The following is a 21,902-nucleotide window of genomic DNA, read 5'->3' on the forward strand; positions in this document are numbered from 1 at the left end:
CATTTCACCTCTACTACAGTATAAAACAAAAAAAATACAAAAACAAATCAGTCACTAATACAGTAACTACTGGGTCTGTTTTTTTATTCCTAGATAAACAATTGTTTTTAATGTAATTAAACTTTTGAAAAATTTGATTATTTGCCAAATAGTCACATTTTTACTTTCACAGTATCAGAGACTTTGCTCTTCATCTATTCTTTTTCTATCAGTATATTGTTGTTTTATTATGTCTGAACTTGTTGGGTAAAACTGTGATATAAATCAGTTCAATTTGATGATAACCTGACTGCAGTTTGTGCTTATCAGGGTCCTTTAGGTAAAAGAGGCATTCCGGGGCTTCCTGGAGCACTAGGGCCACAGGTAAGACGTGTGTTTTAAGGTACTACTCTGATTGTGTGTTTATTCTCCTGACTGAAACATCTCACTGTGTATATTTGCTCCGTTTAATCAGGGAGACACTGGGGATGATGGAATGAAGGGTCCTGCGGGATCGGTGGTGAGCATGAAATAGTGTTTGTAATTGTGTCACAGTTTTCATACAGCTGCCGCCTACTAATGATGACTTGCTTTTTGGTAGAGATGACAAGAATTACTAATTTTCAGTTGGGATTTTCTAGGGTGCGCCAGGGGCCACTGGCGGTATAGGACCACGTGGACAGAATGGGTCTGAGGTGAGTTCATATAAGGAGGCTTCAACATATTCCTTCCAATCATTTTAGTTTAGTCCTGTAAAATAACATCCATGTATTATGTTTACAGTGTTTTTCTGTATCCTGTACAGGGAGATCCAGGTCCAGGTGGTCCACGAGGCCGTAAAGGCCCTCCAGTATGTCTTCCAGTTCACCTATTAGACTTTCCATATTGGAGAATCAGTGCAGCAGTTTAATTTTTTAATCTTCCTGCATCTCTAACAGGGACCTGCAGGATTAGCAGGAGTGACAGGCTCACCTGGACCTCGAGGAGCTCAGGTAAATTTAATCTGAGAATGACCACACACATGACCTCACATGTACAGGTTCTTCCCCTGCTAGATTTGACTAGTGTGGATATTTGAATGGAACATTATTGGCTAGTACATGTAACACAGTAGCCAAGGTCAAGGGAAGAGTGTTTCTGGCGTGTGTGCCAGGGCTCCTTATCATGTAAAAAAATATGGACGCACTGTGATGTCACCCACTGGTTTTTGGACTGCCGTTTTGAAGCCTTGAGTTTGGCAATTTTACTGTCACCATCTTGGATTTGACCATCGCCATCTTTGATTTTTGGAGCCAGAAGTGTCCACATTTGGATAAGAGGGTGGAGCTGACCCTAGCAATAGCTTGGTTAGCACCGGTTAGCACGTTGCATTTACAGTCTATGATTAATTGTGATAATGCTAATCTTAATGCAAATTTTTGATAGTGAAAAACAGGCTTAAAACCAATAAAACAAAATGTACTTACCGGAATAACTGGACATCCAACTCCTTAGAGCGACTTTTAGTACAACCAAATACTGAACATGACTATTTTAGGCAACCAAATGTTAAGATTTACTTTCATGAACTGAAAACACACTATAAAATAGTGGCAGCTACACCTATACTCTGTGAATCTAGGGTTACGGCATTGTTACGTTACGTAATCAACGTTTTTACTGTGGTAGTGACTTGTCAATCACAAGGTAGCCATGCTACACTGCTCTATTTTACTCTAAATGAGCATCATGCTGTATTGAAGAAGACTTGAAACTAGCAATTGAGACCATAGACTCATTTAGAAAGTGTTTACTGAGGTAATAAATTAAGTGAGAAGTAGGGTCATTTTCTCATAGACTTCTATACAATTGGATTTCTTCTTGCAACCAGTGGAGTCGCCCCCTGCTGGCCATTAGAAAGAATGCAGGTTTAAGGCACTTCTAAGACATTGGCTTCCCTTTTCAGACTGGGAGTTACCCACTTGCTCCTTACTGTACTGATTGCTTGCAAAATGCAATTTGTGAATCATCCCAATAACAAAATGTAAATGATTGCTTCAGTTGTACATTTGTGCTAATGCCCCATCAGGCTGAAATACAAATGCCTTATAGAAATAAAGCTGTGCTATCATACCTTTTTCAACAAGAGATTACTGTAATCTCTCAAATATTATCTGAGGTTGTTATTTACCTCAACTACAGACAGAACCAGGCCTTATCAACAGACTTATGTTATTCCCAATTTTCCATGTTTTATTTGAAGTATGTACATCTTACCATATTTTAATAAGAAGCCTCCCTGTTTCCTGATCTATTCCTGTTTTAATTATTTGCTGTTAATGAAAACTTAAAATTTCATCCTTGTTTACCTGTTGTCTTGATGAATCCAGTATAAATGTACATTTCCACATCAGTACAACAACAAAGCCATATCATACATCCACTCTGTTGCTTTCACTTTCCCTTCTCTAACAGAAATACTGTTTTCTTTTAATGAATTCATATATTGTTTATAATTCCATAGAGTTTTTTGATCACTGTGAAGCTACAGTCAATGAAACACAACATGTTTTGCACAGACATTTCACATTAAAAGCCTTTCATTGTCCTAAAGTGCATAATCACCATCTTAATAAGTGAATACAGAATATTGAGGATCTCAGTTAACTTGAGATCATCTGCTCACTTCAAGGAAAATAGCACAATTTGGCCCTGACATGCTTCACACTATCATTAAGTTTGGATTTGGTCTCTTATGCACTATTTACTGGTTTGTTGTTGTCAGGGACAACCAGGCAGTGATGGCCCCCATGGTCCAAAAGGGGACATGGTAAGTTTTAAAAGAATAATCTGCAAAGTTGTGTTTGCTCAGTAACCTAATTTAATCAAGACTATGATACTGATGTCCTTGCTCTCTCTGCCAGGGTGAAATAGGGCGTATGGGAACAAAAGGATTGCCTGGCATTGAAGGGCTCACGGTAAATGATATGTTTTTATTATGTCTTGTGTTCCATTGCTTGATTCAGTGACTGTTATTAACTAGCGTGAGTTATACTTTAAGTAGAAACTTGTCTTGTATGTAATAGAGATGGCTTGTCTGTGGTGGGTTTCTGTGGATCTACAGTATAATGTGTCTGAGTTGTGGCCAGAGCTTAAGACACAAGACTTGAGACTTAAGTCACAAAAATGAGAACTTAAAGCTAGACTTGGAATTGACTGCTTTAAGATTTGACTTAATTGACACCTAAAAATGTCACTTGACTTGAGACTTGAAAGCAAAACACTCAAGTCTTGACCTTTGAATCCCATCACACCAATATAAACAGGACATGGAGAGGCAAGCCTTGCATGGCCCCACACATTGGATGTCTAATTGACCTTAAAGTCGCAAGTCGCAAGAAGACTTGAGACTTAGTTTTGTCTCGACTGATTTGACACTTGACTTGAGATTTGCTTTAACAGGACATGAAACTTGACCTGGGCTTGTCTTGATTGACTTGAGACTTGTTTTGACAAGACCTGAGACTGACTTGTACTTGTCTAAACTGACTTGGGATATTTTGAGACTTGCTTTGGCTACCCTGAGTCACTGACTTGGTTTTTACTCAGCTGACTTGGAATTGACTTGGACTTGCCCCATAAGACTTCAAAACAGCTCTAACAGTGACTCCAGCATGCACATGCTGAAGGTTCAGAGTGATAAGGTAATGTAGTGGCGGTGTACATACCAGCCTACAATTAAGTTAGGATTTTAAGTCTATCTATTTTAAAGGATAAGGCTGGTGATTTTCTATATTTTTCTTATTGTCAACAAATCTCATGTGCAGAGCCAAACCAACAATGAATTGATGATTGCTCTTGTTCCTCTTTGGAGCTGTTTCTAAACAAACTAAATTGCCCATATTCTTCCTGGTCAAGGAACATGACACCCAGTGCAGCGGTGTGGCTCATTGAAGTGTTTTTAATAGGTTTTGGATGACAATGGAGGTCTACAGCACAGAGGAAATATCAGACTTTGGATGCACAAACAATACTTGATAGTAGATCAATTCATTGTTGGTTTGGCTCTGCACATGAGATTTGTTGACAGTAAGAAAACTATAGAAAATCGCCAGTCAAATCCTTTAATGTGTTTGGTCATTTGGTCAGCTCATTGACAGCAACTATTTGAAATATTACATCTAGGGTGTTATTGAAGACTGTCTATTGAATATGGCTGATATCTGACTCAGCTACTCCCTCTCCTTCCATGTTCACACCTGGCTCTGCTTAAAGCCTGTGACAGCTAACACTGTGGGAGTGTAGCAAAGGAAAGTAGCCTCAATTTGAATTCCAACAGCAGTCAACAGTGGCCAAGCTGCAAATGCTATTCGAGAGAGCATAATTCTTCCATTTGTGCACTGTTACGATGCAGGCATGTTCATATTTCAGGATTTCTCTTTGTTCTGCTGTTCTTTTAGGGGATAACTGGGAGTCCTGGTCCAAAAGGATTTCCAGGTGCCACAGTAAGAAGCGTACTCTTCTGTTTTCAATAAATGTCAACATTATCTTTTTTCTATTGAGGTCAGTGATCATTAAACGATTTCTGGCCAATAGGGGCAGAAGAACTCCAAAACAATGTGACACTGAGCACTGATGTAATCTTCTTATTAAGCTATTGTGGCTAACATGTTAGCAAACACTTGCCCATTTACGCATGCAGCAGACACAGAGTAACATTAGCTTCTCATTGGAGTCATGTTTATGGTCTCTTAAGGAATTTAAGTACAATCTTCACTGGCTTTTATGTTCTGCTTTGGTCTCCAACAACTTCTGAAAAAGTATCTGGTGTGTTAGCTGATAAATGTTCCACTTTCTTTACTGACTAGTCTCTATAGTAACTGTGTGTGTCTACTGTTTGATGCTGGGCAGGTAGTGTACAGTGGTTTTTATCAGAGCTTTGTCACTAAAAACAGCTGCTTGCTGCTGCTGGAACAAGATTGATGATAGCACTGAGACTGAACAACAACAAGCTAAATGAGACAAATCCTTAGGTCATCACGCTTAGTGACCTCCATAATGTTACACACAAGGGTATAATTTCCACTGAGGGAACTTGTCCCACTCATTTTTCAAAATCCCCCTCCTTCAAATTCTGCCTCTCAGGCTGCATACAAGCTGCCATGTCTTATTGATGAAGGTTGTTGGGGATATAGGTATGCAGGAATATCTACTACTCAGGGCTGTATAAAGGTACTGCCAACTACATTTTTTAACGAAGGCTGCAGTTAAAAACATTTAATCTGTATTTTTGTTTACAGTAAATGTTGTCTTAGAAATAAATCAGATAGTAACACACAATGCTTTTTGTGGTAAAGATGCAAATAAAACATTATCTATCAGATAGTATCAGGTAGACCTGCCTGTAAAGGATGGGGGTTACAATACAGACGTATTGTATTGTATTGTAGTACAGTATTTTTTGTTGTAATACCATTAATATGGGAACATTTAATTGTACCCCTCCCACTTCTGGAACCAAAACTATACCCTGGGTTACACTCAATGTCAACATATTCCATGTTAATATAGAATATTGATTAAATATTGGAAACCAAGTCCGTTTAGTCTTCAACCTTTTTTAAGGAGTTAAAATGATTTCAGCCAAACTCAGAGGGCTAACATAGAAAAACGATGTTTATGTCTAGGGCTTCAGAGGGCTGGATGGTGACAAAGGAGAGGCTGGACCCAAAGGCGACAGAGTAAGTAAGAGGAAGACATCAACGACAACCTCTAACTAAAGGCAGAGAGACAGAGATGAAACTTTGATAATCCCCCAAGTTTCCAGTACCGAATTTAATTGAAGTAAATGGAGTCTTGAGAAATTTTAAAATGTATTTAAATAAAATCTAATTAAATTAAAAAGTGTGCACAGCATGTGAAATGTTTTTAAAAATGTAATATTATATATTATATACTTATTTGTGTAATAGACTTATGTGTATTAGTTATTTCTAGAATAATTAATAATCTATGTTTACTGTAATCATTGTGTAATTACAGATAATGATAATGATAATAGTGGTCACCAGTAGCATCTGTCTTATAGTAGTGATTTTGCTAGTGCTACTGTAGTGTTTTTCCAAATTCACACTGCATTTCCCATAACCCCCACATGCCACCTTTTAAAAGACTGAGCTACAACTGATTGTTCCCTTAGGGCCTTCCAGGTGTTTCAGGGATCCAGGGTAGTCAGGGAGAGAGGGGTGAACATGGCACCTCAGGTCTTCCAGGAGTGAGAGGTCAACCTGGGCCCAAAGGAAGAGAGGTATACAGATCATGACATCATCTGAAATCCAACATCACACTGTTGACACAGAAGTGTCTGCTTTGCTAGTATTTTGTCAGTGTAAGATAAGCCTAAACTAAAAGTCTTGATCCTATGACACCCATTCTTCAAGTAGTTTCAAAAGTAGTCATCTGTTTTGGTCGTGGTGGCTGTATTTCTGAATGTGATAATATTTTTAAAAGCTAGGAATGTCATCAATTTCACAACAAATTCATAAGCTTTCATAGTTCATTATATTTCATTTTCCTGTTACTTTTTAAAAATAACGGGGCAGCAACTCATCTCGAGCTGTTTGAGCAGAACTTTGAAACATTTTTGATGAAAATGGCTTCCCATGATTTTGAAATCCACAGAACATTGCAGGTGTAATTTGACAAAAATACATTGACTCGAGCCACAAGAGCCAGCTCTTCCAGAACTTTTAGCCACATTTCATAGCCTTCATTGTAAACACTTAACTTTCGCCAATGAAGGCCTCTTTCGTCTTATCTCAAGTTGCATTTGGAGTCAAATCTTTTTAAGACTCAAAATTCATAACTCAGTTACTTCAAAATCAGTCAAAATGTTTTAGTCAAACTAAGGAAATTTTAAGCTCAATCGCAGGTCTAGTCTAGTTAAAAATGATGCATACTAAATTTACATGAGCGTATTATCCAAAGTACATAGAAATATACCATATAAATAAAATGTGCAAAATGTAAAGATGTGTCCACATCTAAACTGGAGCTGTGTCACCTTATTGCTGCTTGCAAATATAATGAAGAAGTCTCAGAAGATTTAAACGTTGTTTGATTTTATGGAGTGACTCATTTATAGTCACTCCATAAAATATAGGATGTCATGTGCTATAATTGTAACAGGTTTCCCTGTCATGTCTCCTCAGGGTGAAGAGGGGGAGACAGGCCTCCAGGGAACGTTTGGGAAACAGGGGCCAAAGGTCAGAGGCTTTTATAGCTGCCCGGTCAAGCAAAGCTGATAGAGTAGAGCCATATCTGTCACAGCTTATTGTTACATCGCATTGCACTTAGCAAAGACAGACTTACTACTACTACAGCAGAGGGTAATTTAATTTAATAAAGAGTAGTAGTAGTTAACATGATTCCAAGTCTCCACATGATTCCCTCATAGTGCTGAGGGGAACTGCAGGGTTTTTGGATAATGGGTTCATCACTATGGGCGACTTCTTTTAGTCATTTGATCCATTGTTCATGTAAAGATATTTATTAGTGCAGCTTTAAATGTGATTTTAAAAATATGGATGAAATTATAGAAAACTGGTCAAAATAGAAGAACTAGAAAGACAGAAAAAAGCCAAACTGGAGCAGGGAGAAAATTATGACTTTGGTAAAGGAGGAATATCAGAGAAAACACATAATTAGGAGAATTTGGTACCCCAACAAGAAGTGCGGATAGTGGAGATGCAAGCAATTTGATTGCACAAAATGTGGTGTAACATCTGTATGTTTGGAGATACTGTAACAGCTTCAAGAAAGCAATCAGCTGCAAATAGAGGACTAAACCCACCCTATTCGTAATTACATATATTGCTGGAACTCTTAAATTTTAGAGCTTTATTAAGATAAAATGTTTTTATTCTTAAGCAGCTGTGGCTCAGGAGGTAGAGCAGGTCGTCCACTAATTGTAAGATTGGCGGCTCAATTCCTGGCTCCTCCAGTCCGCATGTCAAAGTGTCCTTGGGCAAGATGGTGAACCTCAAATAGCTCCTGATGGCTGTGCCATCAGTGTGTGAATGTGTATGAATGGTTAGTACCCTCTGGTGGTCAGTTTGGGACCTTGTATGGTAGCCCCTGTATCCATTCAGCATATGAATGTGTGTGTGAATGGGTGAATGTGACTCGTAATGTCAAAGTGCTTTGAATGGTCGGAAGACAAGAAACGCGCTATACAAGTACAGTCCATTTACCATTCTTAAGTTTACAAATATGAATAAAAGTGAACGATATTTGCTCTTATCTTTTGGTTTGGACCACTGTCCAGGGTGCTGAATCTGGACCATAGACTGTATGATCTGGGCCTGTCCTGGGCATTCCCAAACATTCACACCAGAGCAGGCAGAAATCCCACTGGTTGGGACTCATGGCCAATAGTGTGATCAACCTCATGATTTGTCTCACATGCCAAGCTCACTATATGTACCTTATTTTGTTGTTTTGTCTTTTGCCAGTTGTTTGCCTGCCCATTTTGGCAGAAGATTCTTTTGTTTTGATTTCAGCAAAGACAAGAAATATAGAGGTACTTTAAGTGAAAAATAACGAGTGTGTTCCCTGCACTTATAGTAGGTCCAATTAAGCAACATCACATGGTTTATATATACTTCAAAATAACCCAAACAAGTTTCTACTCAAGACAGGGCAAGTGACAGGTTTACATGAACTATGCCAGATAGCCTTGTTAAGTCACCACTACATCATCCTTTCATAGTTAAACCAGTTCAACTAGATTTAAAACTGAATCCACCTTAACCAGATACATGGTTGTTTTAGTGTCCTTTTATGAAACTGGATTTGAAATGGAATACTCCTTTATATTGTATGAAATTGAATGTCTGTTTTTTATTCATATTTAAGGGTAACAGAGGTAACTCTGGACAAAATGGGAAGTTAGGACCCAAAGGACCAAGGGTAACTATCACCTGGACAGTAACAAGTCAAATAAATTAATATCAGATTCAGTGTAATTGTTATAAAAGTTGTTTTTATTTTTTAATCTTTCTGTCTATGTCCATTTGCAGGGTCGCACAGGACTCCCTGGCTTGTTTGGTTTACCTGGCCTGCCGGTAAGAACAAATAATTTACAAAGCAGCTCATCAGAGCTGATAGTTATTGATAGTGCCACAGTTATATACTAAACCATATTTGTGTTTATTGTTGCAGGGTTTTAGAGGCCGAGGTGGGATTGAGGGACCGGAAGGAAAGCCTGGTACACAGGTTCCCATTTTATAACTTTTCATCTCATATCATTTATAGTTCTTTCGCTGCACTACTTACTGTTCACCAGCTCCTAAACTTTCATCAAGCCATCTCAACATTTACATTGTGATATGTTTGCAATGTCATAATATATGTTTAACTTTTGCAGGGTGGTCCTGGTTCTGCTGGCTCTCCTGGCCCTAAAGGAGACAGAGTGAGTTGTTTCCCTTTTTTTTTTTTTTTTAACTCAGAGCAAGGTGACAGGATGGGGTTAAGAGCAGTTCAGTGTGTTGGTAGCTGAGGACTTCCATAAAGCACACTGGTAATAGCATATATAAGAGGATGTTAGTTGGTCCACTGGCATGTTACAATAGTGATCTCTTAAGCCCCTTTTACAGATGCAGTCTGGCCCTGAAGTGTTCAGGAACATTTCCTGCACGGGGTCACATGTGAATGGGAGCAGGGATTGATATTCAGGGAAATCTGTGCTGCCAATTTTCCACCTCAAGACCTTCTAACATTTCAGGGAAAATGCTGGGTACACAGGTGGAGAAGAAAGAGTTAGTCATTTATTTCTGTCTCTATAAAGGTTTTTTTTCTGGCTATTCTTTTTGGCAGTAAGTGGGCAGATCCAGTCACCATTGTATCCCTAAATATAATTGGTTACAGTCCTCGTCTTTTATGATTGGCCGTTGTCTTTGTGTTGGCGCAAGTAAACAAGAAAGGACAAAGATATACTGTACCCTGTCACTACCATGGATGTATTAAGAGAAGTGGATACAGGAACAGCGCATAGAGCATGAGCAGTATGTTTTCAACGGGAAGTGGCTTCATGCAACACTGAGCAACTTTCATAGGAATGAACAGGGCCCCGCCTCCAACGCTTTATCCAGTTCTCTTTATACATCCTGAGCATAGACTGTAAAAAAATATGGGCGTAGTCACTGTGACATCACCCATTGGTTTGTGAATTGCCATTTTGAAGCCTCAAATTAAGCAATTAATTAATTATTAATTTCAATCTTGAAACAAATCTGATTTTTGGAGCAATAAGTGACCATATTTGGACAAGAGGGTGGAGTTGACCCTAGCGCCAGCTGCTAGCTTGGTTAGCACGGTGCATTTACAGTCTGTGGTTAACTGTGATAATGCTAATGCTTGTGCTAATTTTTGCTAGCGAAAAACAGGCTTAAAACCATTAAAACTCAATGTACTTAGCAGAAAAACTGAACAGCCGACTCCTTAATTGCTCTTTTTGTACAACCAACCACTGAAGGAAAGACTGAACTTTTTTAATTTACCAAAATGTTACAAATAACTTCACGAACTGAAAACACACTGTGAAATAGTGGGAGTTATGCCTATGCCCTGGGGTTACGCCATGGTTATGTTATCAATGTTGTTGCCGTGGTAGCAACTTGTCAATCACAAGGTAACCACGCCCTAAAGCATACGCTGCTTTATCAGCGATTTTACTCTAAATGGGACCATAATTTACAAAATGAACATCATGCTGTATTGAAGACTTGAAACTAGTGATTGAGACCACAAACTCATTAGGAAACAATTTACTGAGGTAATAAATCAAGTGAGAAGTAAAAGGAGAAGAAGTCATTTTCTCATAGCCTTCCATACAATCTGACTTCTTTTTGCAACCAGTGGAGTCGCCCCCTGCTGGCCATTAGAAAGAATGCAGGTATAAGACACTTTTGCATTGGCTTCATTTTTCAGACCGGGAGCTACCCGCTTGGATCTGACTCAACCGTGGATATGAGTCTTGCATGCATTGTCCACCACTTTGGTCCACACTGAAATATCTCAACAACTATTTGATGGATTGCCATGAAATTTTGTACAAACATTCATGGCGCCCAGAGGATGAATCCTACTGGCTTTTTTGACCTCTGTCATCTCCCATGAAATTTGGGACAGATATTCATTCCCAACTCAGGACAAATTGTAGTTACTTTGATGACTTTTCTTCTGGTGCCATCATCAGGTTAAAATTTCAATTTGTCCAACACTTTGATTTATAACTAAATACCTGCAAAACTAAAAATAAAAACAACCAAAAAAACATTCCCATCAGCCTCAGCTGTTCTTTGTGTTTACTGCTAATTAGCAAATGTTTGCATGCTTATGTGCTAAACTAAGATAGTGAACATGGTAAACATTAACTAACATCAGCATGATGCTAAATGATGACATTAACATTTAGCTCAAATCTGTGTTCACATGAAGGGATTTCCAGGTGTGGCTAATGATGCAGGGCAGACAGGTTCTCCAGGAGCCCTGGTAGGCCAACACCCTCTAGTCAATTTCTACTCACCATAATCTCATACCAGTGAGCTGATTTGAAGATTTGAATATGCTGACAGGAGTCATTTTTGACTCTAACAGGGTCCTCCAGGAAAGCCAGGTCAAGATGGAATTCCTGGACCAGCTGGGGAGACGGTGAGCAGATCCTACTTGTTTTGATGATATTCAGCTACATTTTTATGTAGATATAATTATTTGTGGTACAAACAACATTACATGATTCTGGTTGTATGTGAGGAATATTTTGGTGTTTAACTTCAAAGACTGCAGCAATAAAGAATAAATATAGTAAGAACTGAATTAAAGTAATTGGTTTTAATGATTTGCAGGTTTTATAATAAACACATGAATACTTTATTTTAATGTCTTTTAGGGCTTCACAGGGAAACCGGGGTTTATGGGCCCCCAGGGGCCAGTGGGCATGTATGTAAGTGACCTTTATCAATTGTTTGCTTGGCTACTATGCTGACTAAACTGAAGTTAAGATATTGATTTGTAAGAGGTGGGTGTGTCTGACCTCTTTTATTCTGACAAGATGATAGTGTAGAGTATTTGGAGCAATCATAAATGGGTTTTGTTCTTGCTTTGAGTTGAACATGTTTTTCTTTTTAAACTCCATTGTTTACAGTTCAAAGTAAATGGTCAAGTGTTTTATTTTCCAGTATTAGTATTTTCCTGTTTTTCTTAGAGTTGTTTTAACCTGCTTAGATTCCACATAAACACAGTTGGCAAAAATGTGTTTGTTTGTTTGTTTGTTTGTTTGAATATGAAGCAATAGAAATAGCTAATAAATGTAAATGAAAATATATAAACTTTTTATTTGTAATTAAACATCTGTTTGGTTAAGATACTAACATTTTCTAAGACCACAAATGGTTAACTCTTGAATCTTATTTCAAACATACGTAGAAGTGGCCTGAAGTTACATGTAAATGTAAAATCTCTACTTCTCCACAGGGTTACCCAGGAGCACTGGGTCTGACTGGGAGACCAGGTCACATGGGGCAAAGGGTAAGGCATGGTTCTTGCCAAAAGGTGACACAACAAAATCTAGAATCTAGAATTACAATATGGAGAAACTGAATGACAATAATTCGTAAATAAAGTACAGACCCCTTTTCTCATTTCTGTTTGTACATCCACGATTCCTTTCCTCGCCTCCTCTCCTCATGTCTTAGTCCCTCCCACCTGAGATGTGAGCGAGGAGGGAAGGAAGAGACAAGAAGGAAGAGAAGTCGAGGCAACAGGCATTTAGCAAAATGAGACATCCTTGCTTTGGAGCTGTCATGTCAATTAAATATAATAAACCTGTAAAAACACTGAATAAAGCAGTATCACTTAAAAAAATCAGTGTTTCTACGATGCTGTTCAGTGGATACAATTCCTTCTCATTAGTGACACCTGTCGCCGTTAAATGAGCTGCAGTCAACATCCTGTTGCTCGTGCTTGTGTGCATGTTCATAGCACGAGACTATTGCAGGTATTTTCCTTGCTTACACTTCTCATAATTACATAAAATATCTCTAACGTTGTGCTTTGCACCGCGTTTCAGCAAAAAATCTCCCCCTCCCAGTCAGTACTAAACACCAGTAGGCTCAGTGAGCTGTGCAACAGGCTGTGGTCTTGTTGTGAAATGTGTACTTATTACAACCTTTGGACTACCAACAGGAAAAACAAAAGAGGTTTTTTTACACATTAACAGCCAACATAATAACATACATGTTACAGAAATACCATGACCATCTACTTAATGCACATTTTCAGTTTGTGCATAAAAATCCAGAGTGGAATGCCAACAATTGAAAAACAAAACAAAACATAAAGCTAATGGAAACCAATTTGTTTTGGTACCTGAAGCCTGCTACCTAGTGCTTCTGGTTGTATGACAAAGCATTCATGTCTTTCTGCTGCTCAGCGTTACTTACCTCCACTCCACCAGAAAAAGCTTAAGAATAGCTGCAACATCCCAGTTTGAGTCTCTTGAGATTAACACACACACACACACACACACACACACACACACACAAACAGAAGAAATTGTATTTGGTTCATCATCTGACTCTCAGAAAGTTCCTGTTGTTATCCATAATGAAAAAATCAAGTAGGTACTTTCATACAAATAATGATAGAACTGTTATCCTGGAAAGGACCACATTGAATTTGTCTGTAAAAAGACAAAACTTCTTTGTTCTTTACTTATGTGATTATGAGTGTTCTACAGTACTGTAATACTACATGGTACAAGTGTATGTCCACTACTTTAAAGTCAAAACTGCTCCAACAAATGAAAATTTGCTCAAAGATTGCAGGCCAACCCCTTGAGAAACTCTATTAATCATAATAACAGATTAAGGCTGGCCAACAGTATTGTCTCTGATCCCAACTATGTCCTAACAGTGAATGCAAATTGTTACCATCAAAACAGAGATACAGGGTTCCATTTAATAGGGTTAGACTGAAGCACTCTTTGGTACACCAGTGAAAATTAATCCCAGATCAAATGTATGTTGAAAGGCCTTGAATATTGTCTTCTGTGATTGTTATGTTATGTTAAATGTATGTATCTTTGTTTTTTGTCTTATTTTCTGTCTTTTCTGTAATGTCGCAAATGGAGCTGCTGTGATACAAGAAAAATTTCAGACTTCATCTGACAAAGTATTAACATCATCAATATCATCATCATATAACAGCATGGCATTTGGTGAGGTCATTAGAAATAAAATCAATCATCATCTGTCAAACTAACTCTTGACTGTTCTGCAGGGAGATGCTGGTGTCAGAGGCCGTCCTGGCGGCCCAGGAAAGACTGGACCTCCCGTGAGTGTGTTTGATAAAGCTGGGTTTGAATCATGTGCACACACATACACATGTTTCTGTTTGTCATCTCACTTTCCACCACACACTTTGTGATGTGTAGACATTTCTACACATTTGTTGATCTTGGTTGTAGTCTACAGTATATTGATACACTGTCTTCTCAGGGTTTGCAGGGCCCTCCTGGTGAAAGAGGGTCTCCAGGACCACAGGTGAGAACAGGACTCTTCTAGACCTTAAAAACTTTGATTGATCAGACATCATCAACCACACTAATGTAAGAGGATACCCTGACATTAACTTCTTTCAGGGCCGTCAAGGAGAGTTGGGGCCCAAAGGCATTCAGGGACCGCCAGTGAGTAGCTCCTGCAGAAAAATAACATCAATATATGCTGTACAGTATGCTGTATCTATGATCAATGAACAGTTCATTACATCCCTTTCTTCTGTATATCAACTTGTTTCAGTGGCTGATATTTTTTAAATATATATATTTATGCTAGGACCCACCTCTCAATAGCAATCCATTCACTTCAACATACAAACAAAAGCAAAATACTTCTAAAATTAAACTAGACCTTACACATATTGTTTGCGGATCTCAGCAATTACTTTGGGGAGTACATTGTTATTGTAACTGATAGAAATGATGGACAAAACTATGAAAATAAGATGTAAATTGTAATAAACCATAATTTTCCTTTACATCCATTTTGCTTCAACATTCAATAAGCATACAGGGAGAAAGCAAAGAAGAGAAAGAACCCACAGTTACCTCCATATACCACAATACAATGCAATCACAACACATGTTGAGTAAGTCATGGCCACGATGAAAGACACGCCCCTAAACTACTGTAGTTGGCTACAGTACATTCACACAAAAAGTTGGAAATCATAAACTGAAGTGGAAGAGTATGGATAGAAGAAGTACTAAAAGATGAGGCAAAATGAGTGTACTGAAAAAGTAAATTCAACCCATAAATGGTGAATAGACTGCTTTGATTATCCTGATGAATTTCAGTGTTTAGTAAGATTCCCTGCTTGTTGTTAACTCCAATAAATTTCTTTCATTTCCCATTATCAATGTTTCCAGGGCCCTCCAGGCAAGCCAGGACCACAAGGTGGCATGGGGAGCCCTGGTCCCATTGGTAGCGAAGGGCCACCAGGGCCACCAGGGTCAGCTGGACCTAGAGGGTTTCTAGTGAGTGGGTACTTTTCACCCTTCTCTCCATTCCATATTTTTTTTTTAAAAATAAAATAAAATTCTGTGATGCTGCCCTCGCTAAAGCATGTAGTATATACTCATAATATTGTCATGCGGTATGGTTTACTGTATATGCGGCGCAAGATCACTGTTTCTTCTGATCAGGGAACAGCAGGGACTACTGGACTGATGGGTCAGACTGGAGAGAAAGGAGAGCAGGTAACTGATTTTACCATACATGTCAAATATTCCTTCAAAATATCAGTCTTCACAAAACCAAGTCCGAGTCCAAGATGAGAAAGAATCATTTAAGCAGTAATTAAGTGTGTATTGTTTTTAGGGAGCAGTGGGTCCTGCTGGTGATGTTGGTGCTCCAGGTCTGAATGGGCAGAAGGTCAGTCAGCACCAATTACACTATCATATATTACATTCAGAAACATATGAAGTCTTCTGAAATTATTCCAAAACAATGCAGTTTTTTCACCTAATTATCCTCAGTGTTTCACAAATACAGTTCTATAATAATCAGGAACATTGTGATAAATTGCACCATATTAATAATGGGTATGATTGTCATGTTAGGGTCCTCCAGGGCCAGCTGGTGAAGAAGGGACTCCTGGAACAAAAGGTGACCAGGTCTGTGACATTATTACTGAATTCTATTTTCAAAAAAATAAACACGCACACACACAAACACATTATATATCAGATATCTAATGTTGTAATGAGTAACTAATTCTAGGATGAAAAGCAATGTTTCACTGGCCTCTCTGGTTGATAGTTTCAAGTGTGCTGCACCTCTTATCACACTCGGGTTGGATAATGAGCCATATTTTCAGATCGCCATTGTGTTGCTGATATCTGATATAATCAGGTAGTGGGGGGCTCAATCATGGTCTCATCACACTACCAGTGAAAGCTACACTGTCAGAGAGACAAAGATGTGCTGTAATATGCATGCAAACATAATCACATGAATAGACAAGCAGTGAGCAATGTGAGACTGACGCACAACATGACATTTGGCCTCATTCACAAACAGTGCGTACTCACAAATCTGTGCTTAATCCATGCGTACAAACGTTTTAAGCACAGATCCGGGATTAATCAATTAGACGATGTTTAGCTGGCTACAAAAAGCATCGTAAGCTGTGATATCTGCCAGAGGCAGTGTTACTAAGTATTGACTAGGTAGGGTGCCCAGACTTTTGCAAATGCCACCATGATGTTTTTTTTTGTTTTTTTTTTTTTAAAATGAATAAATAATTTATGTCATAAACAGTAACCATTGCATTACTGTTTCCAGAAAATATTGTGTTTTTTTCCCCATATCCTGTAGAGACTGTGTTTACATGTTTTCAATTAAAAAAATCACCAAAATATGTTATTTGTTAAGGGGAGGCCAAACTTTGCATAAAACTGTATACAACATTAAAAAGTCTGGAACTGCTAATACAAAAAAAAAAAAAAAAAAAAAATCACATCAACTTTTTTAAAAGGGAATTTAACTTGCCATAACATCATCTACAGCCTGTGCAGGGCACAAATAGGCTGTTCAATATTTAAAAAATCTGAATTGAAGCATTTCCATCATGTGAAGCCCCCCTCCCCTCACAAATGTGTTTTGCTTCTTGTTCCTTAAGTTGGATGTTTTTGTCTTCACATTGCAGAATGATAAATGTGCAGAATTTGTTTTCACATTCATCTCCTGAAGGAGCAAACTATGTGTTCACAAATCTCAGTTCAACATGTGTATCTATGAGCATGATTAGTGACATCACAACTGGTTTGGTTTTGATGTGGAAACTTCAAGCCTCCAGTGCACATACACTTCACAGTGAGGTTGGAGACATCTGTGTCCAGTAGTTAAACTTAGAAGATAATAGAGAATATTATATATATATTATAAAATTTGACATTGTGGGTGTAGATTTACTTCAGGGTGTGGTTGGGTGTGCTCTGTTGCACCTGAAACCACACCTAACAGTTCTGTCACAATGTACTGACACACCCTGGAGTACACTACATCACTGCTGCTGGGTGAGAGACAAACCACTGGAGGTCAGCAAAACAAGATTTTCTGGTTGTTAGGTTGTTATTTAAAGACCAGCTATTGTTCAGTTACTGTTGTTTATGTATGGGAGCTTGACATGTTAGCCCATATGTTGACTATTTGCATTATTCCCTCCAAAATTATTGGCTTCAGGATTGGCCAAAGAGTCACTCAGCCATCGTTCAGTTGTAGTCATGCTAGATTATTAGATTAGGTTTGTATTGTATTTAATTTGCTCTATTAAGTGCAAGGTAGCAGTTTCGGTGGAATGATTTGCTCTAAATCCAAATTGCATACAATGTAGACCAAAATTGCTTGTATTAAGAAATGTTGTCAGTTGTTTAATGACAACTGGCAGTATACTTATTGCTCTGTAGTTACTGGCTTCAAAGTGGTCTCCAGATTTAAAAATAGATGTGACAACAGCAGATTTCCATTATATATATATATATATATATATGTGTGTGTGTGTGTGTGTGTGTGTGTGTGTGTGTGTATCTATGTGTATGTGCATATGTATATATATATGTATATATGTTTTATATTTCTTTATCATTGTTATTATTATTATTATTAAAGACAGAAGCAACAGTAAGATGATCTTCAATTAACTTTCCCTGTACTTTGAGTTTAAAATCTCCTAAAAATTTTGGGTCCCTCCTTGTGAGATTATCAATGTTTTTCCAGATCAATTTACTGTTGCCTTTTTCCTCATTCAAAATATTGAGATAAAAACAGGATTTAGCTTCTCTTAGCTCTTGGATAACTTTGTTCTTTAAACCTTTATAAACCAGCATGTCAGTGTCTCTTCTAGTTTAATTGCTTTCCTTAGTGCAGCATCTCTAGATTTCATTAGTTTCCACAAATTTTCATTAAACCACGGTAAACTGTTTTAATTTTTAGATTTTATCTGTATCCTCATATTAAATCTTTCTCTCACAGAGTTGATTCTGTGAGTAAAAGTATCACAGCCATTATTGTATAAGATTTGAACTTACAGGGCAGTAATTCCATGAAAGCTGAATAAGAATAAAATACATTGAACAACAGATGAAATAACTCAGACAACCATAGCAGACAATATTCAACAATTGTCAAACTATGTACCATCCTGGTAAAACAGGGAGTTCCAGGCCCCCAGGGACAACCAGGGCCCAAAGGACCAAAGGCAGAGCCGGGACTTCAGGGTTCCCAGGGGCTGAAGGGTGAGCCTGGACTGAGGGGCAAAGAGGTAAGATGTACTGTCATTCTATGCAGCCATTCATGCCATCATGCTATTTGTGCTGCCCTTTCCTTCATTTTGTTTCTTTGTGCAGGGAGATGTTGGAGAACCTGGCGTTCCTGGGGATGTGGGTGCTAAAGGAGCAAAGGTCATTTCCATCTCAACATTGTTTTGTTTGCTACTGTAGCATTTTAAAAACAGACATGCTATGGCTAACTAGGTATGCATGTTGTTATATAACTTATGAACAATTCCCATTTAGTTAGAGGCAGACTTAATACCCTTTACTGCTCACATTACCGTATCATAAATTGTTCTTCACAGGGAGACGTGGGAAATCGTGGCTTATTGGGGTCAGAGGGACCCTCAGGGGTCCCAGGAACACAAGGGCCAAGAGGGTCAAAAGGAGAAAAGGGTTATGCTGGTTTAATGGTAAATGAGCCTTCTATCTATCAGTCTACCTACCTATATCACCATCTGTCTATCCACTGTGCAATACCTGTCCTCACTGCCATGTTCTTCTCTCAGGGGCAGGGCGGCCTGGTGGGAAAAGTTGGACCATCAGGCTTATTAGGACTACAGGTGAAATACCTGCTACCCATGAAAAAGTAGTAACTTTTCTTACTGTGATACTAAATTTGATATGTATAACTGTGAATAATTGTCATTTTTCATAGTGCCATTTAGTATCTTATTTTCTAATTAAACATGTGGGAATTGTTGTGCATATAATTTCAGGGGTCTCCAGGTATTTTGGGGATTCCAGGGCCTGATGGACCACCAGGAATCAAGGTAGACAATCTCACAGCATGTTCTGCAACTCCAGAGTCAATGAAAACACACAGAAAACACATTATGTGCATATCCTTTAAAACACCACATTGGTCTTAATGTGGTTTTTTAGAGGATACATTCAGAATTTTTCAAGTCAGTCTCACATGTACGTTAAAATAATGATGGGTCACCGTAATCATTCCTTATGTCCATAGTTGCCGTGAAATGACCCCTTTCTCACATGATTTTACTGTAAAAACCTACAAGGACAAAATTCACAGTGCTCACTCTGTGCAAAAATATATTCCAAAGTTCTGCTGAAGCTATCTTCATTGTGGTAGCTGCATGAAGGTTTATAACAGATGTTTTGTCCCAACAGCAAACCTACACACGATTCAGCAAGATCTATGGAAATGCACGCAAAAAGGGGAACTTTGTAATAAAAGGCTGAAACTTTGGACAATACGCGGTTATAATCTGTACTCCACAATAATGTTGTTAGCTAATAAATATCCTTGGAGCTTAGGTTACAAATTAGCCAGGCTAATGTTTGCAGCTTACATTAGGAATGTTTAATCCAATCCTTACACTTTTGCACTTGTTGGTTTTGAAAGAGGCACAATTCTCCAAATGCTTTAGATACCCAGTATAGATTTGCAGTTTCCACATGTGGAGTAATCCAAAGCTGGACAGACCTGCCACATGTAGTTGCCTTGCTAAACTATGATTGGACATACTCTATTTGAGTGAGGGGTTTAGCAACAGGGGCATTCTATTGCCTATGAAATAATTTTTTCATTTGTAAGAGGGAGACGGTATTATTCATTCTCTCAAAAATGACATATTCTCATTTTAAGCATGCTTACATACAGTATGTAACTCATTAACTAAATAATATATATTTGTTCCACATCTTAAAAAGTTGATTTAAGTTTTGTCTGTTTTTGTTTTAATATGATTTTTAGTGGTGAAAAGCATCGGCAGACGCATAAAAAGAAAGAAAACCAATAACAATAATACCAACAATGGGGTGAGCAAATAAACGCTTTAGGAAAAAAAAAGTGGAAAAGAAAAATAAATAATAAAAAAAAGTTAGAAACATAATAAAATAAATAAAGTAAAACATGATATCAAATAGGCACATAGGGATTTAATCGGATGAACAGAATAAACAGACAAACTCTTGCCACTATTTTAGAGAGCTAGAAAGCTTAGTCTAGATTTACTGAAGCGAGCTCTGTGCACCGAGTCAAACACAGGATGATGAAGAATTCACTTTATCTAACGCTGCATCCCACCGATCCTCTGCCAACTCCATTCCCAGTTCCTCCTCACATCTGGACTTTGACTTGGAGACTGTATCACTGTTCAAAGACATGGTGTTTTCATAAATTTCAGATAGAGGCCCCTTCTGAGTAGGAGATAGTTTGAAAAGGCTGTCCCATTTTGATTCTTGAGGGGACTTGGGAAAGGAATCAAACTTTGTACATACAAAGTGACAGACCTGAAGGTAGTGGAATAAATTTGAACGTGGCAGACTAAATTTAAGACATCAAGAGTCAAAGCTAGAAAAAATATTATCATCATAGAGGTCTTTGCAATGATTGATACCCAATCTGCACCAGAGAGTAAAGGTCAAGTCAAAATTGGAGGGAGAAAATAAACTGTTATTGCTAATAGGCCCCAGACACGACGGCGGAACTGTATCCATATCTCTAAAGTAGACAGCACCAACAGGTTTGAGAACTGATCTTGTGCTCTCTACAGGGAAACAAAGGTCCTGCTGGTTTGACTGGAGATCCAGGGACTTCAGGTCTCAAGGTAGAACACTGCTGCTAATAATTGTAACATACTGTAACTGCTCCATGAAGCTGATCTAATACCATTGTTAGCTTCATTACCCTCACATTGTGCACTGTCTGATGGCAGGGGGTGGCAGGAAGCAGAGGTGTGAAAGGTGACATGGGAAAGACTGGACCAGTGGTAAGTAGTTACAGTACAATATGACAGACCAGTACAGTATTGTAGTAGTATGATGATTGATGACCTGTCCTTCAACTGGAGGTCATGGGTGAAACTATCTGTCCATGAAAACACTTAAGTTTCACTTTATATTCCCTCAAGCAGGTATGCAAGAAATTTTCAGTTTCACTTCTCATAGCCATTTCCCAATATCTATATTTTCCTTTTTCTTTTGAGCATTAAACCACACTTTTATTATCTGTAGTCATAGATTAAAATAATATTTCATTCACCATTTACTCTTTTTCATTTTCCCCTTTGATTTTATTTCCGGG

The 21,902-nt window shown here is 38.2% G+C and overlaps 1 protein-coding gene across 2 annotated transcripts in view; it reads left to right on the forward strand.

Moving 5' to 3' along the window:
* si:dkey-61l1.4 (collagen alpha-1(I) chain) overlaps positions 1-21,902 on the forward strand; it is a 69,021-nt gene that overhangs the window by 34,002 nt on the left and 13,117 nt on the right. For both annotated transcript variants that reach the window (XM_044362996.1, XM_044363004.1), the window contains exons 17-49: positions 310-363; positions 455-499; positions 621-674; positions 785-829; positions 918-971; positions 2,744-2,788; positions 2,883-2,936; positions 4,419-4,463; positions 5,646-5,699; positions 6,158-6,265; positions 7,170-7,223; positions 8,875-8,928; positions 9,039-9,083; positions 9,181-9,234; positions 9,386-9,430; positions 11,458-11,511; positions 11,617-11,670; positions 11,909-11,962; positions 12,493-12,546; positions 14,299-14,352; positions 14,517-14,561; positions 14,660-14,704; positions 15,446-15,553; positions 15,722-15,775; positions 15,897-15,950; positions 16,139-16,192; positions 18,733-18,840; positions 18,926-18,979; positions 19,156-19,263; positions 19,360-19,413; positions 19,570-19,623; positions 21,373-21,426; positions 21,535-21,588. In XM_044362996.1, the coding sequence (XP_044218931.1) occupies positions 310-363; positions 455-499; positions 621-674; positions 785-829; positions 918-971; positions 2,744-2,788; positions 2,883-2,936; positions 4,419-4,463; positions 5,646-5,699; positions 6,158-6,265; positions 7,170-7,223; positions 8,875-8,928; positions 9,039-9,083; positions 9,181-9,234; positions 9,386-9,430; positions 11,458-11,511; positions 11,617-11,670; positions 11,909-11,962; positions 12,493-12,546; positions 14,299-14,352; positions 14,517-14,561; positions 14,660-14,704; positions 15,446-15,553; positions 15,722-15,775; positions 15,897-15,950; positions 16,139-16,192; positions 18,733-18,840; positions 18,926-18,979; positions 19,156-19,263; positions 19,360-19,413; positions 19,570-19,623; positions 21,373-21,426; positions 21,535-21,588 (1,926 nt within the window). The remainder of the gene's footprint in view (positions 1-309; positions 364-454; positions 500-620; positions 675-784; positions 830-917; positions 972-2,743; positions 2,789-2,882; positions 2,937-4,418; positions 4,464-5,645; positions 5,700-6,157; positions 6,266-7,169; positions 7,224-8,874; positions 8,929-9,038; positions 9,084-9,180; positions 9,235-9,385; positions 9,431-11,457; positions 11,512-11,616; positions 11,671-11,908; positions 11,963-12,492; positions 12,547-14,298; positions 14,353-14,516; positions 14,562-14,659; positions 14,705-15,445; positions 15,554-15,721; positions 15,776-15,896; positions 15,951-16,138; positions 16,193-18,732; positions 18,841-18,925; positions 18,980-19,155; positions 19,264-19,359; positions 19,414-19,569; positions 19,624-21,372; positions 21,427-21,534; positions 21,589-21,902) is intronic.

This window comes from Thunnus albacares, chromosome 2 (assembly GCF_914725855.1).
Source record: "Thunnus albacares chromosome 2, fThuAlb1.1, whole genome shotgun sequence".
Lineage (NCBI taxonomy): Eukaryota > Metazoa > Chordata > Actinopteri > Scombriformes > Scombridae > Thunnus > Thunnus albacares.